At 62.4% G+C, this 27,727-nt stretch overlaps 2 protein-coding genes across 4 annotated transcripts; one reads left to right on the plus strand and one right to left on the minus strand.

Annotated features, from left to right (window-relative positions):
• Positions 1–6,865: 6,865 nt before the first annotated feature.
• On the minus strand, positions 6,866–26,429 carry LOC140903691 (beta-centractin). Of its 3 annotated transcripts, XM_073325386.1 has the most exons (11): positions 26,235–26,429; positions 21,847–21,911; positions 20,603–20,678; positions 19,583–19,708; positions 18,680–18,804; positions 17,983–18,199; positions 17,597–17,689; positions 17,113–17,287; positions 15,695–15,756; positions 15,140–15,180; positions 13,573–14,821 (listed from the first exon to the last, which is right to left on the minus strand). In XM_073325386.1, exons 1-11 carry the CDS (start codon positions 26,280–26,282, stop codon positions 14,719–14,721), a joined length of 1,131 nt encoding a protein of 376 aa, XP_073181487.1. In that variant the 5' UTR covers positions 26,283–26,429; the 3' UTR covers positions 13,573–14,718. The 3 variants fall into 3 exon arrangements, with proteins under 3 accessions (XP_073181488.1, XP_073181487.1, XP_073181486.1); XM_073325385.1 differs by lacking the exons at positions 21,847–21,911; positions 26,235–26,429 and adding an exon at positions 21,537–21,840; XM_073325387.1 differs by lacking the exons at positions 13,573–14,821; positions 15,140–15,180; positions 21,847–21,911; positions 26,235–26,429 and adding exons at positions 6,866–6,916; positions 21,537–21,840.
• Positions 7,933–12,203, plus strand: COX5B (cytochrome c oxidase subunit 5B). The gene is made up of 4 exons (XM_073325389.1): positions 7,933–8,116; positions 10,751–10,821; positions 11,369–11,468; positions 11,958–12,203. The coding sequence occupies exons 1-4, from the start codon at positions 8,005–8,007 to the stop codon at positions 12,068–12,070; spliced, it is 396 nt and encodes a 131-aa protein (XP_073181490.1). The 5' UTR covers positions 7,933–8,004; the 3' UTR covers positions 12,071–12,203.
• Positions 26,430–27,727: the final 1,298 nt, after the last annotated feature.

The raw sequence follows: 27,727 nt of genomic DNA on the forward strand, positions 1-27,727 counted from the left end.
CCCCAGCGTGGCACTAGGGGGTGCTGGGCTGCTGAAGGCAGCGTCCGTCAGACGGGACAAAAGCCAGAGCATCGGAGGATTCCCAGGAGAGCCTGGGACAGGCAGGGACCCTCCCATCCCCCTTCCCACCCTCCTTGCAGCCCCAGCAGCGTCCCCCGAGCCCAGGGGCAGCGGCACCCTCCATGCTCCACACCAGAGGTGGCTGCACCTGCCCCTTCCTGGCCTCGGAACTGCCCTCGGAGGGCGAAGGCGGGTTAATGAGCAGTCCCTATGTTCAGCCCAGGCCGGCTGGGGGCTGGGGCTCCCCCAGGGTACCCTGGCGCTGCGGGTCGCAGTGTGGGAAGGGGAGAGGACGTTGCACAGGGCCGGCACCGGGAGCTGACAGCAGTGTCGCCCCCGGGGGCTCCTGATCTACTGCGGGGGTGGGCAAGGGGGTCCTGGCCCTGGAATCTCAGTGCTGGCCCATGGGATGAACAGGTCTGGCGAGGTCACCGTGCCGGGGATCCCAGAATTAGGGTGTCTGCCTGTCCCTCGGCCCGGCAGCTGGGTGGCGCCTGGTGGATGCTCTGCTGGGTCAGCCCGACTGAGGGGCACAGCCACGCCCAGGAGGGGCTGGGCCCCTTTCCCACCGGGGCTAGCCCTGGAGCTGCGTTGCCAGGGGCGTGCAGACAGCACCTCCCCCTGCACGGCCCCGCTCAGACCTTGCCCGCACTGGGGAACTGGGCCGTTCGGCTCGGCCCCCTGCAGCGTGTCCTGCCAGCATCAAGCCGGACCTGCAAAAGCCACATGCATTGTGGGTAGGGGTCCCCTGCGCAGCCTTGTGGGCCGCTGTTGCAGTGTATTGTGGGACAGCCCCACCCCTTTCAGGGAACTGGGTGGGGGGGTTGGGGTCAAATGCCCACAAATCCCTCCGCTCCGTCCCATAACCTGCGGCCTTCTCGCCCCCAGACCTGGGGCTCCTGCACGGACCGGCGGGGCTCTCCGGCGAGGGATTCGTCCGTGTTTGCGGAAGCCAGCAGCCGGGCTGCGAGGGTGAGGGGCCCATGGAGACAGCGAGTGCTCTGGCCCACCTGCTGCAGGCGTTCACACCAGCCGGGCTGGGTCCCCACTCTGAGCCCCAGGCGGCGGGATCCCATCGAGATGCCAACCTGGGAGGAGCAGCTGCGGCTCCAGAGCCTGGGGATGCAGACGGCTGCGTCCTTGGAGCCAGGTGCCGAGCTCCAGGCTCTGCCAGGGGAGGAAGGGGGCGATGGGTCACTCTCTGGGTGCCAGCACCCCGGATCGCTACCGCTCTGTGAGCCATCGGTTTGGAGTTGGAACCCCTCCCGTGGGGGCAGTCGTCAGCCAGGCGTGCAAAGCCATTGAGCATCTCCAGCTGCTCAGCACTGTCCCCCTGGGGCTGGGCGATCCCCAGAAACCAATCGATGGATTCAAGGCAATGGGCTTTTCCCAGCCTCTGGTGGGCAATGAGTGCCCCTCCCCCTGGGCCGCTGGGGGGTGGTTACACGGAAGTCTCAGGGGTGGCTGCAGCATGGGTGCCCTTGGCTCGCACTAGCCCAGCGACAGATACCTCGGACGATCTGGCAGCACCGACGTGTTGCAATGCAAGGAAATGCTGCCACAGAAACGGCACCCGGGGCGCGGCTGGGCTACGAATCAGCCTGGCAGGAACCACTGGGGACGCTGGGCAAGACTCAGGGCAGTTCTATCCCGGCAGCTGATGCGTCCCTTGTCTTGTCTTCTGAGGCTGCCGGCAAGAGTGACCGACACCCACGGCCAGCGACCCGCCGACAGGTGGAACCAGGGCTCTGGGCCGATCCCGTCGGGCCATTGGGAGTCCCAGCATGGCTCTGTGGTGCCACCTCCTGGTCGCCATGCGTGGGACGGAAATAACAGGCTTTGAAATGTTCCTTTTTCCACGGACAGCCCCTCCAAAGCCACGGAGAGACCCCCGGTAGCTTGGTCCCACGCACTGATGGGGTGGGAAACCAGTGTCGCCTGGTTAGATGGAAACCAGTCCAAGCTAAGCGAGACTATGTCTAGGTCTTGAGAGGTGGACTACGGTGTGACGTTGCACTCCCATGCTTCATAAAAACAGGTTTATAAGTGTGAATATGATGGAACGGGAATAAGCTCCATGCAAAAAGTCTCTTGTAAGGTATCATTACAAAGCTTATGATCTACCGAGCATGGTCATCCTATTTGTATGTATGTATCATTCTTGTATCTAAAACTAGGAACATGAAGTATAACTCTGAGGTCCTATTGTAGTTATGCAAATTGTAGTACTGTAGTGGGCCATTAATGGTGGTTTAAAATCTTGATAGCTCCCATTGACTAGGACAACTGGTTGTAAATGACAGGTTTCAGAGGAACAGCCGTGTTAGTCTGTATTCGCAAAAAGAAAAGGAGTACTTGTGGCACCTTAGAGACTAACCAATTTATTTGAGCATGAGCTTTCGTGAGCTACAGCTCACTTCATCAGATGTTTACCGTGGAAACTGCAGCAGACTTTATATACACACAGAAATCATGAAACAATACCTCCTCCCACCCCACTGTCCTGCTGGTAATAGCTTATCTAAAGTGATCAACAGGTGGGCCATTTCCAGCACAAATCCAGGTTTTCTTACCCTCCACCCCCCCACACAAATTCACTCTCCTGCTGGTGCTAGCCCATCCAAAGTGACAACTCTTTACATAATCAAGTCGGGCTATTTCCTGCATAGATCAAGGTTTTCTCACATCCCCCCCACCCCCATACACACACAAACTCACTCTCCTGCTGGTAATAGCTCATCTAAACTGACCATTCTCCAGGTTTAAATCCAAGTTAAACCAGAACATCTGGGGGGGGGGGTAGGAAAAAACAAGAGGAAACAGGCTACCTTGCATAATGACTTAGCCACTCCCAGTCTCTATTTAAGCCTAAATTAATAGTATCCAATTTGCAAATGAATTCCAATTCAGCAGTTTCTCGCTGGAGTCTGGATTTGAAGTTTTTTTGTTTTAAGATAGCGACCTTCATGTCTGTGATTGCGTGACCAGAGAGATTGAAGTGTTCTCCGACTGGTTTATGAATGTTATAATTCTTGACATCTGATTTGTGTCCATTTATTCTTTTACGTAGAGACTGTCCAGTTTGACCAATGTACATGGCAGAGGGGCATTGCTGGCACATGATGGCATAGATCACATTGGTGGATGTGCAGGTGAACGAGCCTCTGATAGATAGATAAGGTCGCTATCTTAAAACAAAAAAACTTCAAATCCAGACTCCAGCGAGAAACTGCTGAATTGGAATTCATTTGCAAATTGGATACTATTAATTTAGGCTTAAATAGAGACTGGGAGTGGCTAAGTCATTATGCAAGGTAGCCTGTTTCCTCTTGTTTTTTCCTACCCCCCCCCCCAGATGTTCTGGTTTAACTTGGATTTAAACCTGGAGAATGGTCAGTTTAGATCAGCTATTACCAGCAGGAGAGTGAGTTTGTGTGTGTATGGGGGTGGGGGGGATGTGAGAAAACCTTGATCTATGCAGGAAATAGCCCGACTTGATTATGTAAAGAGTTGTCACTTTGGATGGGCTAGCACCAGCAGGAGAGTGAATTTGTGTGGGGGGGTGGAGGGTGAGAAAACCTGGATTTGTGCTGGAAATGGCCCACCTGTTGATCACTTTAGATAAGCTATTACCAGCAGGACAGTGGGGTGGGAGGAGGTATTGTTTCATGATTTCTGTGTGTATATAAAGTCTGCTGCAGTTTCCACGGTAAACATCTGATGAAGTGAGCTGTAGCTCACGAAAGCTCATGCTCAAATAAATTGGTTAGTCTCTAAGGTGCCACAAGTACTCCTTTTGGTTGTAAATGGTTTATTTACCTGCAAGCCTTCCTGTGTACACGTGGGCCAGCCCTAGAAGAATGGAGGGGGGGTCTCACAGGACATGTGAACATGTCACCTGATACTGGAATCCATCTTAAACCTGGTACTTTTTAGGAGAGGTGGGAACCCAGAGAGACAAAAGGTTCCCACCTTGTGCCAAAGATATAAAAGGGGGTGGAAAAGAACCAAGTGGGGTCCCAGTCATGAGAAAACCCCTGCTTTTCACCTAAAATGCATGCTGGAACTAACAAGGACTGTACAGGGGAAAGTATTGGGCCCAGACTAGGAAGGAGTGTAGTCTGTGAAAGAAGCTTATTGGAATATCTCTAAGGGTGAGATTTACCTGTAATCAGTTTCTTAATGTATTAGGCTTAGACTTGCCTGTTTTGTTTTATTTTGCTTGGTAACTTGCTTTGTTCTGTCTGTTATTCCTTGGAACCACTTAAATCCTACTTTTTATACTTAATAAAATCACTTTTGTTTATTAATAGAATCGCAGAATCATAGAATATTAGGGTTGAAAGGGACTTCACGAGGTCATCTAGTCCAACCCCCTCAGATCTAGTCCAACCCCCTGCTCAAAGCAGGACCAACACCAACTAAATCATCCCAGCCAGGGCTTTGTCAGGCCTGACCTTAAAAACCTCTAAGGATGGAGATTCCACCACCTCCCTAGGGAACCCATTCCAGTGCTTCACCACCCTCCTAGTGAAAAAGTTTTTCCTAATATCCAACCTAAACCTCCCCCACTGCAACTTGAGACCATTACTCCTCGTTCTGTCATCTGCCACCACTGAGAACAGCCGAGCTCCATCCTCTTTGGAACCCCCCTTCAGGTAGATGAAAGCAGCTATCAAATCCCCCCTCATTCTTCTCTTCCGCAGACTAAACAATCCTGGTTCCCTCAGCCTCTCCTCATAAGTCATGTGCTCCAGCCCCCTAAGCATTTTCGTTGCCCTCCACTGGACTCTTTCCAATTTGTCCACATCCCTTCTGTAGTGGGGGGGGGGAACCAAAACTGGACGCAATACTCCAGGTGTGGCCTCACCAGTGCCGAATAGAGGGGAATAATCACGTCCCTCGATCTGCTGGCAGTGCTCCTACTAATACAGCCCAATATGTCATCGGCCTTCTTGGCAACAAGGGCACACTGCTGACTCATATCCAGCTTCTCATCCACTGTAATCCCCAGGTCCTTTTCTGCAGAACTGCCACTTAGCCAGTCAGTCCCCAGTCTGTAGCACCCGGTGCTCCTGCCAGGGCCCCGATGGCCAGTGACTAATCCGCCCCTGCAGTCTGACAGCTCTATTCCGAGTGGGACCTGCGGACGCTCGGTCTCATTTCGGGTTTGTCTCGGCTGTCGGCATTTTCACGTGACTGGATTGTCACTCGCTGTTTCTGACTCTGCTTGCTGGGACTTGCAACGCTCCGTTTGTGCCATGACTCCCGTGGCTTTGGGAACAGGACGCCGTCTGTTCAGATCCCTTCCCTTCATGCCATTGCTTGTGCCCATGGAATAGCGATGCTGGGTGTGGCATGAGATGCTCCCAGCCGTTTACCAACAAGAAAGAATTCAGCTCATCCAAGCGCCTTGCCATGGAGGGAAACACCTCAGAAAATGGAGGCACAGAGGGCCTGGGGGGGAATTTGCCGAAGGACACCCAGCGGGTTGTCCAAAGCCACGTAGATCCCAGTGCTCCTGGCTTCTTTTTCTGAGCGTTAGCCCGAATATCGAGAAGCCCAGAGTTTAAAGGGAGATGATCCCGCCACTGGTTACAGCTTAACAAAAATCCTCCCACGTGCTAATTACTTTAGATTCATCTTCAGTCCTGATCCTCCACAGTGTGGAGAGACACTCTCAAACCCCTCTGGAGCCATGGGAGCTGACAAGGGGCTTGACACCTATTCCGAGGTGCAGGCTCGGGTCCTTCCAGCCCATGCAGCTCCCCTGTCCGATCCTCAGCGCCCGCAGTGCCCATGGATGGCAGTGGGTGCTTGGGAGTGGTGCCCCCTCTCAGATCGGCCCGGACAGTTGCACAGGGCGGGGATGAGAGAAGCGGTTTCTGTTTCTCCACGAAGAGCCAGCTGTGAACTCAAAGTCTCATGACAGCTCAGTCAGCAGCACGGTCTTCCAGCTCCGCCAGCTCCTAGCCGCGGCGCTCCGCTGCCTGCTGCTGGTGAGTGCGGGCTCGCTGGGGGAAGAGGTGGAATGGGGGTGGGCCGGGGGTGGAGCAGGGGGAAAGGCTAAGAGGTGGGGCAGAGGGGGTTGTCTGGAGCCCCACAACCCCCAGGGATGGCCCTGCCCCTTGCAGTGGGCGCAGCCCGCGTGGGGTCCGGCCAGGGGATAGGGCTGGCCGCCGAAGCTGGTGCTGCCATGTATGCCCCAAATTTTGTGGTGCCCTAAGCAGCTGCGTATTTTGTGTATGGCTAAGGATGGCCCTGGCTGGGGTAACTGGGACTGCCTGTCTGTGGCTAGCACAAGTGGGAAAGCCAAGGCCTGGCTTCACCGTGCCATTCCCACAGCTTCCCAGCAATCTCCATGGAGGCCCTCCAGTGTGAAACAAACGGGAGCAACCCAGAGGCCAACCCAGCCCTGGGTGTCAGCCCAGCCCAGCCCGTCGGCCTCGCAGCCCAGGTAAGAACGTCACTGAGGCTGCGTCTTCACTAGAAATGCTGCTGTAGCCACTCACTGCAGCGCTGGAGGGGTTCGCCCATCGGCGTAGGTGGTCTACCTCCCAGAGCAGCAGTACTGGGCGCTGTTTATGCTGGGGGCTAGGCTGGCTTAACTATGTTGCTCAGGGGGTGGACTTAGCCTCAAGCCAGTCTACAGCTAACAAGGAGACGAAAGCCTGGTCCAGGCTCCTGGGCGTGACTTATCACCAGTGTAGACAGCGCTCGGTACCGCCTCTCGGGGAGGTGGAATCATTACAGCAGGATTTCAAGCGTACACAAGCCCAGAGCTGCCAAAAGATCTGCTCCGGTTCAACGAGGAATGAAGTCAGGGAAGTGCTACGTTCGACAGGAGGGCAGAGATGATCCCAATGGTCCCTTCTGGCCTTGGATTCTAGGGACCTTTTACCAAGAATGATGATTTTGATTGTACTCTCAAAGCCACCTCTCGGAGGAAACAGCCACACTGGTCCTGTATTGGTCAATACTGCCCACGTGTCGCCTTCAGCTCTCATCAGTCAGGCCCCCCACAACGACGAGCTTGCCTCCCACTCAGTGTGGTGGTGCTGTCTATTGGCCTTCTGGTGTGGGAGCCGTCCAGGGTCGCCGTTCAAAGCTTTTCCCGCCAACCCCAGGCAACGGAACGAAAGCGAGCGAGCCCCGGGCGACCCGGTGACACCAGGAGCGGGGGCTGCGGAGACTCGCTGACTCTCGCACGGCTCTTGGCGCTGCAGGGCCCCAGGAGGGAGCCGGGAGGTGGGGCCCGGCCGGCCTTGGCCATGTCACTTGCGATACAGCAGAAGTGGCCCCGCGTCTCCGTCTCTGGGCCTCCGATTGCGGGTGCCTTGAGCCTGACTGAGCCCCTCGGCCCCGGCCGGTTGTCCTGGTGGGCCGGGCCGGGCCGGGCCTCGCTCTCCCTCTGCCTGGCATCACGCCGGGTCTCCCAGCGCCCGTCTCGACTGAACCTCGCCCCCCCCCGGTATTGCCGCAGCACCTCGGGGTGCCGGCCGGGGGCAGCCCCGGGTGCAGGGCGCTGCACGCAGACGGGCCGGGGGCGGGTGCGAGGGGGGGGCCAGCGCTGCGCGGGGGGGCCATGTGGGGGAGGCAGCGGGGAGGCCCATCCCCCCCCCCACTGGCTCCTCCTCGCCTCTGGGCCTCTCTGCCCCCCCCCTCGGGTGAGCGAGTGATGGACCTGCCGGGGGCGGGTCACCCCAGCGGGGGGCGTGGCCAGCGGGCCTGTCCCCGCCCATCCTCCATCACGTGGCAGGGAGCCGCCTGCCCGGCCGAGCCTCGCTTCCCGGTCACGTGACGGGCGGAGCGGCGCCGACCGGTCACGTGAGGCAGCAGGGGCGCGGGCGCTCACGTGCCCCGGAAGTCCCGCCCTGTTTCCGGCCATCTCCCGGAAGGAAGCCGCCGTCGGCGGGCGCCCGGCTCAGTCTGTCCGCTCGCGCCATGGCGTCAAGGTTACTGCGTGTGCGCGGCGCGCTGCGGGCCCTGCGCCGCCCCCCGCCCGGGCCGCTCCGCGCGCCCGGCCCCGCCCCCGCCCGCGGCCTGGCGGCTGGAGGTGGGTGAGCGCGCGCCGGGCCGGGGCCTCGCGGCGGGTCCCCCGGGGGCTGCCGGGTCAGAGCGGGCGGGGCTCCGCGGCCTGGGGCGCCCCCCCCTGGGGCGACGGGGCGACCCCGCCTCTGGCCGGCCGGCTCATGACCCCCCCCCCCCCGAGAACAGCCCGAGCTCCCGGCCGGGCCCGGGGCTTGAGAGAGACTCGGTCGGCGGAATCGCTGGAGCCCGGGGCTGGCGGGGGCGGGGCGGGGGAGGGGCCCGGAGGGGGGCGGGGGAGGGGCCCGGAGGGGAGGCGGGGGAGGGGCCCGGAGGGGGAGGTGGGGGAGGGGCCCGGAGGGGGAGGTGGGGGAGGGGGAGCGGGGGGCCCGGAGGGGAGGCGGGGGAGGCGGGACTGGAGGGAGGGGGGAGCGGGGGAGGGGCCCGCAGGGGGAGCGGGGGGCCGGGAGGGGAGGCGGGGGAGGGGCCCGCAGGGGGAGCGGGGGGCCCGGAGGGGAGGCGGGGGAGGGGCCCGCAGGGGGAGCGGGGGGCCCGGAGGGGAGGCGGGGGAGGGGCCCGCAGGGGAGGCGGGGGAGCGGGGGAGGCGGGGGAGGGGCCCGGAGGGGGAGGCGGGGGAGGGGCCCGGAGGGGGAGGCGGGGGAGGGGCCCGGAGGGAGGCGGGGGAGGGGCCCGCAGGGGGGGCGGGGGGCTGGGAGCGGGGGCCCCCCTGGAGAGAGGCGGGGGAGGGGCCCGCGGGGGGGCGCACGTGGCAGTGCCGATCTCTACCCCGCTCCCCTGGGTTGATGCGCCGTTTGGCTCCTGACGGTGAGGCTGTTTCCGGGTGTCCAGGGCGGGGGTCCGGACAAGGGTCCTGGTGCCAGACCGGCTCAGCCCAAAGGTCCGTCCAGCCCCGTGTCCTGTCCGCCGGCAGCGGCCAGGGCCCGGCGCTTCAGAGGGAATGAACGGGGCAACTTCCGCTCCAGCTTCTGGCTCTCCGAGGTTTAGGGACACCCAGGGCACGGGGCTGCGTCCCTGCCCATCCTGGCTAATCCCCATCGGGGGACCTGTCCTCCGTGAACTTCTCCAACCTTTTCTTTAACCCTGTGATACTTCTGGCCTTCACAACAACATCCCCAGGCAAGGAGTTCCACGGGTTGACTGTGCGTTGGGTGAAGAAATACTTCCAGCAGATTTGTTTTAAATCTGCTGCCCCTTAATGTATCTGGGGCTCTGTACGCACTGCAGTCTGCGCTGGCAGACATTTTGTTGCTAATTTACACGGACCTGCATGGCGGTGGGTACGCACAGCGCTGCGTTGGCAGGAGAGCGTCTCCAGCCGACACAGCTGCTGCTGCTGCCCGTCGTCTTAGAGGGTCTGCACCAGCCATGACCGCGGCCACCGCTGTGAGCTCTGTGGTGTAGCCACAGCCTGGGTGACACCTGGTTCTTGTGTTAGGTGAAGGGGGAAATGACATTTCCCTAGTCACTTTCTCCTCCCCAGTCAGGATTTTATAGCCCTCTATCATATCCCCCGCTCAATCCACTCTTCTCCAAGTCCCAGTCTTCTTAATCTCTCCTCATACGGAAGCTTCCATACCCCTAATTTTTGTTGTCATTCTCTGTACCTTTTCCAGTTCCAGTGTATCTTTTTTTGAGATGGGGTGATTCATTACACACACTGAATCTATTTCCCCATGTTAAGTGTCCTCCCACCTTCTTGCCAACTGTCTGTATGGGCCACCTTGATCATCACTACAAGTTTTTTTTCTCAATTAGCCTTACTCCACCTTTGCATGTTCTCTGTGTGTGTGTATATATATGTGTGCGTGTATATTTTTTTTTACTATATGTTCTATTCGATGCATCCGATGAAGTGAGCTGTAGCTCACGAAAGCTTATGCTGAAATAAATTGGTTAGTCTCCAAGGTGCCACAAGTCCTCCTGTTCTTTTTGGAATAACATTGTTAGCTTTTTTTGATGGCTGCTGCACATTGAGTGGCTGTTTTCAGAGAACTATCCACAGTGACTCCAAGATCTTTCTTGAGCAGTAAGAGCTAATTTAGACCCCATCATTTTGTATGTAGAGTTGGGATGATTACTTTGTGCATTACTTTGCATTTATCAACATTGAATTTCATCTGCCATTTTGTTGCCCAGTCACCTGGTTTTGAGAGATCCTTGTGTAGCTCTTCTCAGTCTGCCTGGGACTTAACTATCTTGAGTAGAGCCTTCTCCTGTGTCACTGGTACCTACATGTACCACAACCACTGTCTACTCCCCAGCACTGCACATAGGCCTGTCTCGATGTCTTGAGAGAGCTGCACCCTTTACACCTGGGAGGCAAGTCCCGCTGCGATGCTCCCGGTCATCATAACCCAGCTAGATTTCTAATGATCAAATCCCTTGTTGCTATTTATTACCCATCTCTTTCGAATAACTGGGGGTCTCCTCAGTGTGAGAGGAGACAGTGACACGCCTGGAAGGAGGGTCCCAGCTATGGGATGGTTTCCCTCTGCTCCTGCCCGATGGTCTCCTGCCCTGGGACAACACCTCCCAAGCAGCACAGAGGTGTGCGTGGAGACCTGCTTGTGGGGTGGGAGGGATCCTGTCCATGACCAGAGGGTCATCACGCTCTGCTGTTGTCTTTATCTCCGATGCCCAGGTATCCCCAGCGACGAAGAGCAAGCGACAGGGCTGGAGAGGAAAGTCATGCAGGCCATGGAAAAGGGACAGGTGAGCAGAGCTACCCTGAAATGGGTCTCCTAATCCCAGTACCTTCCCACCGATACGCCATAGTCAGCCTCTTCTCTAACTCAGCTTCCTTCATCCACTGTTACCAAGCCGGTGAACCACTGCACCATCCTCTTCTTCCCCCCATGGTGCTCCTTACCTCCAGGCAGGGGGCGGGGGGGGAGGGGCGGCCAGTCTCACTGTGCGACAGGCCGGTTAAATCACTGACAGCGTTTGGTGGAGTTTGGGGGTGCAGGGCTGGGGTTAGGCCATGAGGGGATCCTGGTTTTAGAATGACACAAGCTGAGCTAAGCAGGAGCTCCTCTGCCACCCATGTCCCTGGGGTAGCACCGTGCGGTGCCGAGTGGCATGGGAGCAGCTTCCTGAGTTGGGCTGGCGGTGCTGCTCCTGGGCGTGGGAGCAGAGCCAGGGCACGGTGCTGGGGGATGTGGGCTGGTGGCCCAGTCAAAGCTCGGGTCTGAGGCAGAGGAAGGTGCAACAGCAGACCGCCTCCCTCACTCCCTGGCTGATGATCCTGCGCTCCCTGCAGGATCCCTACAACATCCTCCAACCAAAGCGCTATGCTGGGACCAAGGAGGATCCCAACCTGGTCCCCTCCATCTCCAGCAAGAGGATCGTGGGCTGCATCTGTGAGTGACGCGTCATCCAAGGCGGGGGGGACAGAGGCTCTGGGCTGACCAGTGAACTGCCTTCTTCAGGGCACCCTGTGTGGCAGGAGGGCCTGGCCCTGCGGTGCTGCAGGGGAAGTGGGGAGCTGGCTGCTGGGTTCGGACAAGGCTTCACTCTGGTTTCCAGGGCCAATGGCTGGGCCTCTGAGCAGCCTGGGGGTTCCAGCCTGCTCCCAGAGCTGTGGGAGCTGGGCCAGCTGGAGTCGGTGTTTCCTGGCCTGAGGGGAGGGAGTAAAAGCCAGGATGCCTGGGTCCTGTTCCTGACACCTGAGCGTGGCGGCCTGGCTCGGGGCCTGGAGCGGAGTGTGCCAGGAGGGCACGCTGCACTGCTGGGGGGAGCCCATCTCCCTGATTAGCGGCTGCTGTCAGCCCCCATCCGGCCTGCTGATTAACAGCCCCGCACTCCACCCCGGTGACCTCAGACTGTCTAACCCCTTTCTCCCTGCCCAGGTGAAGAGGACAACAGCTGCGTGATCTGGTTCTGGCTGCACAAGGGGGAGCCCCAGCGCTGCCCCTCTTGCGGTGCCCATTACAAGCTGGTCCCCCACCATCTGCCGCACTGAGAGGGTGCCCTGACCCCCGTGGGACCATCTTGTCTCTGCTCTGTGGGACCCCAGGCCGAGCTGCTTGCTGCTTTACAATGTCGTGTTGTCTTGGAGCCAATAAAGAGTTGGTGTGTTAAAGGCGTTGCCTCTACCCATGTCTGGCCTGCTTCCTTAGCCCCAGTGTCCAGGCCAGCCTGCTGCTACGCTGGGCACCGGCTGGAGGGGCCCACTGGTGCTACTCTCCCCAGCAACCTCCCTCTGACCTGCAGCGGGGCATCTCCTGTGCTGGCCTCAGTGGGGCACTCCCCCCCAGCTGCATTCACTCATGGCTCTGCCAGAGGGTAAAGTGAGGCTCTTGCTGTGTGCCCTGGGGAGCCCTGGGTGGTGTCGCTCAGCAGGGGGAAGAGCCAGCAAGGGCCACAGTGCAGCTGGCCCAGGCTGGAGAGAATCGTAGGGGAGATGCCAGGCTGCCAATCCCTGCCAGGGCGAGTGGAGCTGTCCCAGGCCCTGCAGTAGGAGCTAGGTGGTTTCCTGGGTTGAGGGCAGGAAGTAGGCTCAGGCATGTGCCCAGGGCCTGGTGTTCACAAAGCCCCATGCCAGAGTTTGCACCCAACCCACTACACCTGTTTCTGCCCCCTGGAGATGGGCTCCCAGAGGCAGGGAGCTTGGCCCCAGTGGGTGCTTGAGAGAGGAGACCCCAGCCCTGCTTTGGCTTGACACCTTGTGTGTAGCCTCCAGCAGAGCCCCTGCTCTAAGAGCAGCCCCTGCCCCCTGGGCACAGCCTTCCTCTTCAGACTGCCCTGCTTACAGCAGGGGGCAGCCACTGTGCCCAGCCCCCTGCAGCAGTGGGGAGGGGGGCGTGTGGCTGAGGGGAGTACTGCTGTGCCCTTCTTAGCCCCTTCTTAGCGCCTCGAGCAGGGCTAGGTATAGCTACCCAGTGGGCCCAGCACGGATGCAGCGTGTCGCTCAGGGTAGTGTGCCCTTGGCACAGGCGAGCAGCAGCCCCTCACCCCAGAGCTTTGGGGGGGCCCCCACTTGGCAGCAGCTGCTTGGACCCCAGAGACCTTCACCCACCCAGAGCTTGGCTCAGCAACCCAAGAGGAGGTTGCCCTCTTGTGGCAACTTTGACACTCCCCAGGGATGCACAATGGGGACATTTTGTGCACACCATCCCCCGTCAGGCATAGCAATTCCCCCGTCCCCCTCTGCTGCTCAGCACAGCCCTGCTGGGGGCAGCAGGAGAGGGGCACGTAGCCCCCGCCAGTAGTTCTGCTTGCTGCCAAGACAAAGGGGCAGGGGGAGGGATAAGGCCCTGGCCAGCACGCAGGAGAGCTGGGTGTAAGGCTCTGCTCTGTGCCAGGCACAGCTGGGCCCTAGAACCACAAGCCCCCAGGGCTACTCCTCATCCAGCCCCCCTTGAGCCTGTGAACAAGACCCATCTCCAGCCAAACCAGCTCCTCTTACTTCCCCCGCTGAGCTGGGAGGAGGGGCTCTAGGACAGGCACACAGGGCACGAGGGGTTAATTTATAATTATTACTATAATGAATTTACAAAAAAAAATACAGGCAACTGTGTTCAGTTTTGTACATTGCAGCTGGGCGTGGGCAGGGGCCTCCAGGGGGTCCGGGGCACCAGCAGCCGCTCAGCAGGGAGGTACCAGGAGAAGCCGAGATCCAGACACAGGCCACTAGCCCGGGGCAAGAGAGCTGAGCTCTGCCCCGCCAGGCACCCCACAGCCCCTCGCCTCGCGCTGGGGCAGGTGATTGAGTTGCTGCCCTTTAGGAAAAGTTCAGGGGTTCACCCCCTTTCCAATCCAGGGTTGGTACTTGCCCCACAGGGCCAGGCACGCCACTGCCCTGGCCCCAGAGACCCCCTCCAGGCACCGGGCAAGGGGCCCTGGCTACCAGCGGCTGTGGTGTGGCTAATGCCGGGGGCTAGTGTAGCACCACGAGGCAGCTGCTCTCCAGGCTTTGATCACACGGCTCTGGCGAGCTAGGGGCTGTGACTCCAAGGCTGCAGCCGGGGCCGGCAGCCACAGCCCTGCCTGGGCCAGAGCCAGCCGCACCCCAGCTCGCCTCCACAGCGGGAGGAATCTGCCCCCATTGGAAGGAGCTTGGCCCCAGCAGGGCCCAGAACGGGGGGGGCCGAGCCCACCCATCCTTGTGGCACCAGGGCTTTGCTCCAGGCCTCTGGGGGTGGCTCCCACCCCTCCTCAGCAGCAGGGGCTGAGGGCAGCCAGGGGGCGCTGGATCCATGTGCCCCAGGCAGGCTCTCCTAGGGCTAGAACTAGGAGCCCCATCTACCCTCAGGCCGAAGCCCAACTCCCATGGGGTCGCTGCCCCCAGATGCCCTGGCTGGGCTTCCAATGATCACTAAGCAGGCTAGGGCACTCTGGCCCCATCACACAAAGCCCCGGCCACAGGGGCTCTGAAGGCCCCAAGGGGTCGAGGGCTGAGGCTGCCAGCCTCCCCACAGGTGCGGCCAGGGCAGCAGGGATCAAGGCCCTGGGGGCCGTGTGCGCATAGATGAGCGGCTCGGAGGGGTCCAGCTGAAGGGGGGAGCGAGGGGGCTGACGAGGCCCCGGGAGCGGGGCTGGTGCTAGCAGCCCTGGATTGGAAAGGGGTAACGGGAGGACATGCCCCCAGCTGCCCGCTGGCCCCACACCCTAGAACGTCTTGCGGTGGATGGCCCGCGCCCCGTCCTCCTCGTACTCCTTCTTGGACACCCACATCTTCTTGAAGGTGTCCAGCGAGGCCAGGATGGAGCCGCTGCAGGGGAGAGCCAGAGTCACCAGGGGCTGGAGGCACATGCCCCCGCCCCCCCCCCGCCCTGCGGGGACAGGGCCCAACCAGCCCCCGACCCACAGGGGGCAGAGGGGCTTGCCCCCCCCACTCTGGACAGAGCAAGTCTGCCCTGGGCCCAGCACGGCTCCCTCCCCCAGTCAGGGCTTCTCCTGGTCCCTGGGCCACGCAGAGGGCACCCACGCCAGGGGCCCCTCCCGCAGTGGCACTGGAGAAGTCTCCCCTTCCCACAGCGGGCCGGGCGGGTCCCAGAGCAGGGGGCCAGGCCCTGGGGCAGCCACTCACCCGATCCACGTGGAGTACAGCCGCTCCTGCGGGGCAGAGATCTGGAAGGAAGCAGAGAGTCAGCCCGGAGCCCAGCCTGCAACAGACCCCCCCCACCCCCCCAGGAATGGGGCTCAGCGCCCAGCTGACAGGTCTGCCCTGCTGTGCACACCCCCCATAACACAGCCCTACCAGAGCACCCCATCCTTGGGCCCACCCTGATCACGGGGGGATTCCCTCGAAGCCCCCTCCCTCCCCCCAGATCCAGGGGGCAGCGCCTCAGGACAGTTCCCAGCATGGCCCAGGAGGCTGAAGTCGCTCGGGGACGTGCAGGGAGCCGGGAGAGCAGCAATGAGCTGTGCCCAGGGGGCAGGACTGGCCCAGGCAGGAGGGTCCCAGGCTGTGGAGCAGGCAGGGGGTTGGACCCAGGGCAGTTTGCGCCATGCACACCGTAGCTTTGTGCCCTGGGGGAAGCAGCGGTGCCCGGGTAATCACAGCAGGAGGGGCTGGGCATGAGGGAGGGGATCCCAGGGGAAAGGGATGCTGGGGGGGCCCCTGGGCATTGCCAATCCTCACCTTAATTTTGACATCTTTTGGGGCGAGTTTCTTCACCTCGCTGAGCAGCCGGTCCCCAAACCCTGAAGGGGGAACACGGGCGTGAACCCAGCTGCCTCAGAGAGAGCCCCCAACCTGCCCCCACCCCACAGGGGTCCCCATGCAGCAGCTGGAAAGCTGGGCGCTAGGGCGCCACCCTATGGCCCTGGGGGAGCGGCATGGCAGCCCCTGGCTTCAGGTACCAACCTGGCCTCCCCAGGGACGAGGAACCAGGCAGCTGCGGGGGGACTGGCGAGAGTTACGCCTCCTGCTGCCTCCCACAGGGAATTACCTCGTTCGCGGCCTCGCCCCAGGGCTGCACAGCTGGGGCCTAGGGGTGAGGCTCCCGGAACACAGGCCGGGTCTGGGGGCAGGAGGGGGCTCCCCACCCCCAGGAGCTGAGCTGTGTGTCCGCCTGGAATGGGGGCTGAGCGCTCTGCTCAGCAGTCAGCACTAGGCCACGCTGCCCAGCAGAGGCTACCCCGAGGAGCCAGCTGGCCCACCCGCTTTCCACGCCGATTGCCCAGCGCTTGATGAGAGCCCAGCTCCAAACTGGCCAGCGCCACCCCAGTGTGCAGAGACCCCGGGCAGGGTAAGGGGCCTTGACAGATTCCACCCGGGAGCGCCAGGCACTATGGGAGGAGGGGCGTGGCCGGACCATTGCGTGGCCAGTCGCAGGCACAAGCTCAGGGAGTCCCAAGCTGAGGTGAGAGCGCCCTCTAGTGGGCAGAGCTGGGTCCTGACCTGGGGGAGCACATGACTCAGTTTCCCCTCTGGATGCTGAGGGGTTCCCTGCCTCCCCTAGGGACTGAGGGATCATCACTGCTGGGAAAGGCAGGGGGTGTCGGGGCCCTCCCACCATGCTATCTGAGCTCACAGGGGAGCAGGGGGGACGCTTCCCGGGGGGCCCTGATGACATCCTGCCTCCATGGGGCAGAGCTTGTGAGGTCATCAGAGACCCCACCCTCCTGGCTGCGCTGTCCCTAGCCAAAGGGTCAGGAGAGTTGGAGCCAGTTGCTCACTAGACGTGCAGAACGGATCCTTCTCAGCCCTGCTGGACGCTCTGGGAGGCCCCCACCCCCATCAAAATCCCTCAGCGGGGCAGAGGATCCACAGCACCCCCCCAGTCCCGAAGCAGGGGCCTCGCCCCAAAACCCTCCAATTACAGCAGGGGCAGCAGGGGAGCGGCATCGGCAGAGGCTCAGCCCGAGGGTCAGGAAGGAATTGCCCCCCTGCCTTGGAGGGCCGAGAGGGTCAGGGGACCCCTGCCACTGATGGCCAAGGCGCCAGGCTGGCCAGGCCACGGGCCGTGACCAGCCCCCGGGCGCCGTGCTGTCTGGGCCGGGGGAGGGAGAGCCCGGCTTGGCCCACGCAGAGAGGGCAGGGCGCCGCGGCCATACCTTTGAAGAGCGTGGAGCCGCCGGACAGCACGATGTTGGCGAAGAGTGTCCGCCGCAGGTCCAGGTCGGATTTCTGGATGGCAAAGGCCAGGACCTCATGGATCCCCTCACTCTCGTCCCCCACCAGGTCTGGCTGGAAGAGCAGCTCAGGGGCTCGGAAGCGGGCCGGGCCCACCTGCCAGAGAGTAACGTTAGTCCCGCGCCGCAGGGTAATGGGGCTGCGACTCTGGGCTCTCACCAGCTCCTACATCTCTGCCTTGGCTGCCCCAGGATCCATGGAGCCAGCCCCCAGGGAGAAGCTCTGCTCCCCGAGACACGGAGCACCGCGTGCCCAGGACACCACACTGCCTAGCCCCAGCCGCCAAGCCAGGCCCGGCTCCCGCAGGCCCCACACACAATCCACCGAACCCAGCCCCAGGCAAGGGGAGCTCCCGGCCAGCCAGCGACCGGAGCCACCAGGGCACAGAGATCTCCTGACACTTACCTCCAGCGTGCTCCCGTCTGGCAGGCTATAGTGTACCTTCTCCGTCTCCAGCGCCTCGTCCTTCTGGGGGTTAATGGACAGGTAGCAGGCCCGCTGTGCCGGGGGAGAGCAGGTGAGCGGCCGGTCCAGGACTTCCCTGCCCCCCTCCCCACCCCAGCCATGAGGCTCAGAGCCTGAGCTGGCAGGAACCCCAGCCTCCGTGTCACGACTGGGGCACAGACAGGCAGGGTCTTGCCCCAGGACCCCCAGCAGGGCAGGTCTGAAAGCTCCAGCGCTGGGCTAGCCCTCCGGCCACCCGGCAGCGCTCAGCACGGAGAGCGAGATGGAGAGCAGCGCAGCCTGCAGCGAGGCCCAGCCCCAGGGCAGCTCCCTGGCTCCCCCCGTACCTCCTTTATCATCTTGACCACCTCGAACTCGGCCGAGGTGTGGAAGTCGTAGCCCTCCTTGCGCAGCAGCAGGCGGAGGTAGCGTGAGACGTCCCGCCCGGCCACGTCCACCCGCATGATGGAGTGCGGCATGGCGAAGCCCTCGTAGATGGGCACCGCGTGCGTGACGCCGTCCCCCGCGTCCAGCACCACCCCCGTCGTGCGGCCGGTGGCGTAGCTGGAGCAGAGGGAGACACCAGGAGCCCATGAGCTCGGCCCCGCCGGAGCTTTGCGATCCCCAGAAAGCGCCCGGCACGGTGGCGTACGTCAGATCGCCCCTTGCAGCCCGAGAGCGCCGAGACAGCACAGGCCCGGCGAGGCCCGGCTTCATCCCCCCACCAAGGGGCAGCCACCTCTGGGGAGCGACGGAGCAACTACCGAGCAGCACCCAGCCACGCGGTGCCGGCAGGCCGTTCAGGAGCCCGGATTAACTGCCATGGCAGAGGGTCGGTCCCAAGACGCTGCGGATTCTGGGCTGCTTCCAAACCATCCGGCAGGGCACACGCCCTGCTCCCTGCCGCCCAGCGCCCCCATCACCAGGTCAGGACCCAGCTCTGCCCACTAGAGGGTGGGGGCCGGCACTGCCTGTGAGAGGAGAGCGCCCCGGTGTTCCCGAGGGCTCCCCAAGTGCTGCAGGGGGGCAGGGCCCGGTACTCACAGGCTGAGGACGGCCTGCATGGAGATGAAAAGCGCTGGAACGTTGAAGGTCTCGAAGAAAACCTCAGCCGCCTTCTCGCGGTTCTTGCAGGGGTTTAGGGGGGCTTCCGTCAGGAGAACCGGGTGCTGGGGGGCAGGACACCCAGTTAGCAGAGACGGGGCTCCCGTGGGACAGGAGTCACCCCCAGGCTTGGTCCACAGCCACCCCCCACACCTTCCCTGCTGCCCAGGGAAGCGCCTCGTGGCCAGGCCTGGGCATGGGGTGCCAATGCTCCGGAGTCTGGGACCAGGTGCAGCTGGGGACCCACCTGGCAGAGTGAGCCCAGGTCAGCAGGGGGCCGGAGCCGCTCTCCTGCAGGTTGGCAACTCAAACCCAGCCCAGACGCGGGGGCTGAATTCATCTCCCCACAGTCACTCAGTGCCTGGGTGATGTGAGCTGGGGGGGGTCTCAGCCCAGGTGTCCAAGTCGCCACCCCCCATTGCACTAGGTAGCCCTGGCCATTGATCCAGGCAGCCAGGCAAAGGACAGAGGAGAGAGACTGAACTTGAGGGGGTGTGGGGAGAGAGCTAGGCCCCTCCAGGGCTGGGGGACAATGGCAGGGAAGCTGGGCCAGGTGCCAACTGGGTCGTGCTCACTCCGGGGCGGGGAGTCCAGCACGAGGCTCACGCTAAGGGGACTGTGTAGGGTGGATGGCCCCATGTCCCCCAGCACCCCACTGGGGTTCAGCTCAGGTCCCGGGGACAGTCCCTGCCCAGCCCCGGCTGGGACAGGTCTCATGTCTAGCCTCAGCCCAGACGCAGCCGCCCCAGCTGCGTCCACCCCAGAGACTCAGCCCTGGGCTGCCAGCAAGACACGTGATGGGGAGACACCCCCTGGGGATCTGGCCATCCCGCAGCCCGTTACCTCCTCGGAGAAGGTCTGCAGCTGGTCTTTGGAGTACACGTACTGCCAGATCCTCTCCATGTCGTTCCAGTCCCGGACGATGCCGTGCTCCATGGGGTAGCGGATGGACAGCAGGCCCCGGTGCTCCTGCCGGCAGAGGGAGCGAGCAGACCCGGGTCACGACACACCTGAAGCGGGATGCCAAGGCAGAGGCCTCCCCGGCAGCACAGCGCCCCCGAGTGCTGCCCTGGGGCATCGGGGCCAGCCCTGACTGAGGGGAGAGCGCCCCACTGAGCCCCCCGCCAGCACAGCACCCCCGAGTGCTGCCCTGGGGCACCGGGGCCAGCCCTGACTGAGGGGAGAGCGCCCCACTGAGCCCCCCAGCAGCACAGCACCCCCGAGTGCTGCCCTGGGGCATCGGGGCCAGCCCTGACTGAGGGGAGAGCGCCCCACTGAGCCCCCCGCCAGCACAGCACCCCCGAGTGCTGCCCTGGGGCACCGGGGCCAGCCCTGACTGAGGGGAGAGCGCCCCACTGAGCCCCCCAGCAGCACAGCACCCCCGAGTGCTGCCCTGGGGCATCGGGGCCAGCCCTGACTGAGGGGAGAGTGCCCCACTGAGCCCCCCAGCAGCACAGCACCCCCGAGTGCTGCCCTGGGGTCGGCACTGACGCTGAGCCACCACCGCACTCCCGCTAAGGGACACAAGCCCTGTCCCAGTCTGGCGTGGGTGGTGAGGCCGGGTGTGGGTGTCCTGGAAGACACACCCACCGGAGTCACTCTCCAGGCCGGGCAGCACCCCCGGTTCAGGCCGCAGGGGAAGGCAGGCTGGCCAGGGTGAGCCCAATGGGACGCACTGTCTGCACAGCTCCCACAATGCACCTGGCCGCTGTAGACTGTGGTGAGTGCTTGGGGAACTGGAACCTTTGCCCCCAGCAGCTGCCAGCTGGAGATGCCCCCTGCCTGTTCAACCTGTGTCTGAAGCCGGGGGGGGGGGAGCTGAGAGCCCCCAAGAGGCCGGAAGGGGCTGGGCTGCACATTTACCTCTGCTTTGGGGCCGATGAAGAGATCCCCCTCCAGCGCCCCCGCCATGACCCGGACGTGCTTTGGGCGCCCCACACTGGCGAGAGAGAGAGAACCAGTTAGTGGGGCTGCAGCTCACATGGTCCCCCATCTACCCACCCCCGCCCCCACCCGCCCCAAGGGGAGGAGATGGGCCTCGCTGTTGCACTTGTGGGGCCAGAGAAGTCAAGGAGCCAACAGACCCCCAACACCCCCAACTCTGGGGGGCAGATCAGCCAGGGTGGGGCAGGGGAGGGGGTGAAACAGACGAGCCCCGGCCTAGGCGGGGGTGGCTGGTGTCCTGCCAGTGTCAGACAGGGGGAGCAGCATCCCAGGGATGACACCGGCTCACAGGCACCCAAGCAGGCCTGGCCCTTGGGGCCAGCCCAGCCCTCCTGAGCCACCCTGGCAGGCGCGCCCCTTCTGGGGGAGCTCTGATCCTGCCTGGGGTGAGGGAGCCCAGCAGGCCCCGGGGGCCCAGAACAAGGCCAGAGCTGTGCAGAGACTGTGACACCCCTCGGCCCCGGAGCGGCTAGTCCCCTCCACGGGAGCAGAGCCTGGCAAGGGATGTTTCCAGCATTTAGTTGCAATGGGGGGACCTCAGGCTTGGTGCGTGAGATGTGTCAGGTTCCCGGAGGCGGAGAGGGGCTGGACAACTGCAGTCAAAGCCTAACACGTCCTGGCTCTGCTCCAGCACCGCCCCGGGGGGCACTGCATGTCCCTCCCGCGCCACACCCCGGTTCTGGGCACAGCCCCCCGCTGGCAGGGCGTGGCCAGAAGTGGCCCACACAGAGTTCTGGGCCAGGAAGCCGAGGGCAGGGCGGCAGGCGGCTCCCCTCACAGGGGCCCTGATCTGACCCAGCCTGGGCGAGAATCCCAGGAGGCCCAGCTCAGGATGCTGGTGGAGACGACTCACCGTAACACACCAGCTCTTTCCGACACAGCCCCGTGCTGGGCGGCAGACAAGCAAAGGCATCGGGGGGAAGTGCTGAGAGCCCGACTAGGGGCACAGCCATAGCTCTGCTGACACATCCGTCCGCGGAGATCCCCACTCAGCTCTCGAGGGAGGGGCTAGGATGCCCCACCCCCCAGGTTTTAGGGCCTGATGCTGCTCCCGCTGCCTTTGCTGGAGTCTGTGGTGTGACCCCGCCGTGGATCACTCGCCTGGCGTGGGGATAATGGCCAGACGCTGCCAGCAGAACCCCCATCCGGGCGGAGATACTCACTAGTTTGGGAAGCAGTATTTCGGGATCTGGTCGCCAGCAAAGCCAGCCTTGACAACCCCGGAACCCTGGGGAACACACAAACAGCTGTTAATAAACCCCTTTCTGTGCACCCAGCTCAGCCATCATGGGTCCCAAGACCTGTGAACGGGGACCCCCAGGGTACGGCCGGCCCAGGGGTCAGAGCGCTCGCCCGCCGCTTGGGAGCTCTGGGCCCAACTCCCAGCTCCGCCAGAGGCTCCCTGCATGTCCCCGAACAAGGCCTTTATTCTCCCTGGGTCTCCGCTGGAGAACAGCCCGGCCTGCAGGCGTGTGAGGAGGAACACATCCGAGATCTGAGGCACTCAGCTACCACACTGACAGCGCCTAGCAGCCCTTCCGCTCGTTAGAGCTGAAGCTAATGATGTTTCTCCATCCAGGCAGGCTGCTTTGGGCACTTCCCTCCTGCTCCTAGTCAGTTTAACTTCTGTGGCTCAGGGACCACAGCAGGATCCCGCAGCCCCTGGGTCACCCCTTGTGACGCTTCTCGGGGCTCCCCGAGGTGCCTCACCACCCCCTGCTCACAGCAGGAGGGAGCCTGGCTGTGCCCACCAGGGGAAACCCCCTGGAGGACACCCCAAACCTTGTTCCACTGGCCCGCCCGGTCCCTTGTCCCCATGGCACCCCCATGGCACAGCAAGCTGCTGCCTCCCTGGAAGCTGGGCCCACAGCACTGGTGGGCCCTAGTCCAACCCCCGCCTTGCACGAGGCTTCACTGTGTCTCTGGGAAAACCAAACTGAGGCTAGTTAACAGAGCCTGAGCTAGAAAGTCCCAGAGAAGCCAGTGTAAGGGGCTGGAAACTAGAGCTGAATTACGTGTTCTCCTTCACCGGTAACCTCCAGCCCACACCATCCATCTACCCAAAACCCTGTACGCCAGGGCTCGGCATCAGACGAATCCCTGCCCTGTGCCCCAGGTAGCCAGACAAGAAAGGGATTCTGATGAGCTGGGTTCACATAATAGAGCAGACCCCCAGACTGTGAGGAGGGGGAGGATGAGCCCCTGGCCGCAGGGGAGGCCCCCCTGCTGCTGTACAGCTCCTGGGGCAGCCCCGGGGACCCTCGGCAGCTCCAGTCACAGGAGTGAGTGAGTGGGGCTGTGATGGTGGGGCTGCAGTGGGCTCCCTGCATGGCTGGCGATGCCTGTCCTTGCAGGCATAGGGTAGGCTGTAGTCTTGGTGGGTCTCCGTTCTGCCCCACACCTTGTGCCTACAGGGCTCAGGTGCCACTGACCCTGCGGCAGCCCAGGAAGCCCTCGGCAGCCCTGCTGTCACAGGAACAAGTGAGGGGGGCCAAGCAGAGACCCCCAGCCAGGACTGAGAGGAGGAGGCAGATATGGCCCATGAGACCCGGCTCTCCAGTTGATCCAAATGCTTGTTTAAAACCCATAAGCTAAATGGATACTCTCGGGCTCAGTCGTCCCAAGTCTGTCCCCGGGCAGTTGTCATGTTGTCAGTGACCAGAAGAAGAGCCCTAAGTCCTGATGGGCCTGGTAGCATTCCTTCCCCTCTGCAGTGCCAACCACTCCAGCAACGCACTTTCCCAGTAGGCGGGTCAGTCGCTATTCTCACTTCCCAAATGGAGAAACTGAGGCACTGAGAGGGGAAGCGACACACCCAAGGTCACATGGAATCAGTGGCGGAACCAGGAGTAGAATCCTCTAAGTGCCAAGAACATAAGAGCGGCCAGACTGGGTCAGACCAATGATCCATCTAGCCCAGTATCCTGATGAGTGGCCAGTGCCAGATGCTGCAGAGGGAATGACCAGAACAGGCAATCAGCAAGTGATCCATCCCATCATCCAGTCCCAGCTTCTGGCAGCCAGAAGCCTAGGAACACCCAGAGCTTGGGGTTGTATCCCTGCCCATCCTGGCTAATAGCCATTGATGGACCTATCACCCATGAATGTATCTAGTTCTTTTCTGAACCCAGTTATAGTCTTGGCCTTCACAACATCCTCTGGCAGGCAGTTCCACAGGTGGACTGTGCGTTGTGTGAAGAAATGCTTCCTTATGTTTGTTTTAATTTATGCCTGTTAATTTAATTGGTGACCCCTGGTTCGTGTGTTACGGGAAGGAGTAAACAAGCAAAGACCACCCCTGCCCCACTGAGGGGGTCCCACCAGTGGAGCTGGCTAAGGACAGAGGTTTTCTGCAGCTGCAGCCCCGGGGCTGGCTGCACCCACCCGCCCGGAGGAAGACAAACCCCACAGCACACTTCCTGGAAGCCAAGCCTGTGCTGAAACTCCCTTTGAATGAGGAGGTTAAGCTGAATGTTGCGTCTCAGCAGCAGCCACTGCAAAACCCTACTGTAAACTCAGCAGCCACCTCTCTCCTGCCAACCTCCCAGGAACGGCTCCAAAATCCATCTCTGGCTCGCCCGCTTCTCCTTGCCCCATTACAAACGATTCACAGCATGAGCAAGCAAGAACTCTTCCCCAGCCACACCCTGTCCCTACACACGCACAGTGCAAATCCAGCTGTCTGACACCTTCTGGGAACAGGAACACAGGGAGAGCCACACTTCCAAAGCAAATCAGCCAGAGTTAGCCTGCTCTGTGTCCCTGCTGTCACATGCAAAGGAGAAACCAGGCACATGGTATGCTACAGGCAAGGAAGTCTTCACCCCACCCAGGTGACATGGGAATGTCAGAGGACTTTGTTTGACATATACAAGTTTGCCACCCTGTCTTGTAGCACCAGGTGTCATAGAAGACCTAAGGATTAGATGCTTTAGATTAAGGCTTGGCTGGCTCTAAACACCCGATGCATTGTAACCCAGAGCATTGGGATCCACAGAGGCAGAAGATCAAATGACAGCTTCTCCAAGGCAGCGTGCAGCTGGGTCTCCAGAGCTGCAGATCCAGTGGCCCACAGACTCCGAAGCGAGGACACATCAGTGCTTGCTGCTCCGAAAGCCTGGCCAGATTTCTCTCGCCAAATTCCGCAACTGAAACGCGCCACAGACTCTGACCCGGTGCGGCTCTGGGGAGCCGCACACAGCAAAGAGCTGCTCGCAGCAGGAAAGCAGAGGCCATTCAAAAAGAGAGGATGGTTCTAAGCCAAGGGACCCGCCACACTGAAGTGAGAGAACTGGACGGAAAAGTTAGCTCAGCGTAATCAACTATTCAGCAGCAAGAAGAAATGGCCCCGAGGCTTGACAGGACAGGGAGGAGGGTGTTACACTGCCACAGGGCAAGCCCCCCGTCCCCCAACCAGAGGCTGAATGCTTCGGGAGGCCAGGGGGAGCAGCGTGGGCAGAAAGCCCTGGCCCCCCGGCTGTGGCTGAGGGGCTCTTAGAGATCTGTGGAATGGGGTATTTCGAGAGGCAAGCAGGGGTGCGGCCTGGGGGAGGCGATGGGGCCTCCTGTGTAGTGAGCCCTGCACCAAGGCCTTGGCGAGTCTGTAGGGCAGAAGCAGCATTTTGCTTTGGGGTCTGAGCGGCGACACGGCCAGGCCTTTCCGTGCAAGGCGCTGTACGCGACAGGGGTCGGGCCACCAACGTGCTGCCAGCGCAGACCGGAGAGCGGCAGGAGAGTTGTTAACGCCAGGGGCTTCAGGTGGGGCCAGCTGGGTCGCAGCCGCCTGGCGCTCCCCGCGCTGGGGAACCCCCCCGAGCCCCTTCCAGCGCAGCCACACCAGGCCCCTCCCCCATCCACAGTCCCTGCCCCAGAGACCCTGCGAGTCCACAGGCGGCAGGGCGGGGCAGGGCGCGTCCGATGGGGCAGGGCCCCGGGGGGGGGGGGGGGGGGTCCAGACATGCTCAGAGCCTCCCAGTCCTCCCGCATCGTGCCCCAGCGACCCCCCCCGGCCCTGCCCCACCCCCAGGGCCTGACCCCCCCAGCCCTGCCCCTCCCCGCTCCACCCCGCAGGCCCTGACACCCCCCCCCCGGCCCTGCCCCACCCCCAGGCCCTGCCCCCCCCCGGCCCTGACCCCCCCAGGCCCTGCCCCACCCCCAGGCCCTGCCCCACCCCCAGGCCCTGCCCCTCCCCGCTCCACCCCCCCGGCCCTGACCCCCCCCCGGCCCTGAACCCCAGGCCCTGCCCCCCAGGGCCTGACCCCCCCCGGCCTTGCCCCTCCCCGCTCCACCCCCCCGGCCCTGCCCCACCCCCAGGGCCTGACCCCCCCAGCCCTGCCCCTCCCCGCTCCACCCCGCAGGCCCTGCCCCTCCCCGCTCCACCCCCCAGGCCCTGACCCCCCCCGGCCCTGCCCCCCAGGCCCTGCCCCTCCCCGCTCCACCCCCCCGGCCCTGCCCCTCCCCGCTCCACCCCCCCGGCCCTGCCCCACGGGGCCCCCAGGTCACTCGCAAGCCCCCCCCAGGCTGCCCCCCCCAGGCTGCCCCCCCGGCTCACGTTGTCGATGACCACGGGCTGGTTGGCGATGATGTCGTAGGACTCCATGGCGGGGCCGGGCCGGGCCGGGGCGGGGCGGGGCGGGGCGGCGCCGCCGGGCGGGGGACGCGGCTCCGGGCTCGGCTCAGTCACACTCGACGCTGCAGCCCCGCAACCACCCACCCTGCGCAACCGAACCGGCCCTCGGGAGCCGCGCAAGGGGCGGGACCCCGCGCAGCCAATCAGCGCCTCTCTTGGGCCCGAGTGACAGGCGGAAGCCGAAGCAGACCGCGGGAGAGGCGGGGCGACAGGTTTGACAGCCGTCCAATGGGACGCGGCGGCGGGGGCGGGCCTTCCGCATCAAGCCTGGTTGCCCGGCGCAGGGAGGGTGACGTCATGGCCCCGCTCTTAAGGGGCCAGTGCGCGGTTCCCGCCCCTCCCCGCCGGCTTGGAGAGTGGGGAAGGGGGAGAGCGCGGAGGCGTTTGCGCATGTGCGACCCACCCCCCCTCCACCTCTTCCCCGCCTACACCCACCCCTGGGTGGCAGGAGCCGCTGTCCCGTTGCATTGTGGGTATCGGGTCAGGGTCAGGGTCCTGAGCCGGGTCCGGGGTCTGTGCCCGGCTCGCGGGGTGCATGGGCTAATGGCCGGATCCCCATGGCAGGAGGTGGGGGAGGGGCCGTGGCCTGCCAGGGGCAGGGGGTCCGACTAGATGATCATGATGGTCCCCTCTGACCCCACCTCCCCGCACATCAGGGAGCCTTTCTGTTCCATATTTGTACAGCCCCTGGCATGACGGGGCCCTGCTCCATGCCTGTCCCCGGCCACGCCTGGGCACCACAGCGAGACAAACCAATTCTAGTAACTGGCTGAGCAAAGCAAGGCCCTACACCTCTTCACCGCCTGACCCCAACAGCTATGTGGTGTTCCTGTGCTCTGTTAAACGTCTGTTGTGTTCCACTCTAGAGGTGGCTGCATTTCAGTATATCGGTTGGAACACAATATAGAAATATAAGCTACTGTTCTAATACCTTCAGCGAAAGGGCAAAGCCTGGAAACACCAGCTGGGTCTCTGTTTATTTTCTAGGCGGATCCATAGGTGAGGATTAATCCTAGAGCGTAGACAGCAGAGAAGTTTCCTGTGCTGGTCCTGGGGGGATGGGACCTCGTGTCTCTTCGATCATTTCTCTTCTGATTCCTCATCCCAGACTTGCATGTCCTCCTTCCTGGAGCAAGAGATCACTGGATGCCCCGAGAGGCTGCAGCGCTGATGGCCTGGGAAGTCCATGGTAGTTTCACAGGAAGGCCTCGGTCCTGCAAGCTCCTCCAAGTTCTCAGGATCGGGGCCTAACCTGGGAAAGTCTTTCAAAGTGTCATGGGATAGAAAGGAATCTCTGGGAGCTCAGGATCAAGTTTCCAGCACACCTTTCTCCATCCCATAATGCCATCCAGAGCTCATAGTTTTTGCACTTTTTTTAGAAATCCCGCAAACCTGCGTGGCACGTCTCGCTGTCC

The sequence above is a fragment of the Lepidochelys kempii genome, chromosome 26 (assembly GCF_965140265.1).
Source record: "Lepidochelys kempii isolate rLepKem1 chromosome 26, rLepKem1.hap2, whole genome shotgun sequence".
NCBI classification, from domain to species: domain Eukaryota; kingdom Metazoa; phylum Chordata; order Testudines; family Cheloniidae; genus Lepidochelys; species Lepidochelys kempii.

Bases quoted from the DNA above. Each gene is read 5' to 3' on its own strand.
- LOC140903691 (XM_073325385.1), bottom strand. From the start codon at position 21,652: ATGTGTCAGCAGAGCTATGGCTGTGCCCCTAGTCGGGCTCTCAGCACT. The intron at 20,679-21,536 runs GTGAGTCGTCTC...CTCTCTCGCCAG, and splicing joins GAAAGAGCTGGTGTGTTACG to TGTGGGGCGCCCAAAGCACG. The intron at 15,757-17,112 runs GTATGGCCGCGG...TTCCCCCTTCAG, and splicing joins CGGCTCCACGCTCTTCAAAG to GGTTTGGGGACCGGCTGCTC.
- COX5B (XM_073325389.1), top strand. From the start codon at position 8,005: ATGGCGTCAAGGTTACTGCGTGTGCGCGGCGCGCTGCGGGCCCTGCGC. The intron at 8,117-10,750 runs GTGGGTGAGCGC...TCCGATGCCCAG, and splicing joins CCGCGGCCTGGCGGCTGGAG to GTATCCCCAGCGACGAAGAG. The intron at 11,469-11,957 runs GTGAGTGACGCG...CTCCCTGCCCAG, and splicing joins GAGGATCGTGGGCTGCATCT to GTGAAGAGGACAACAGCTGC.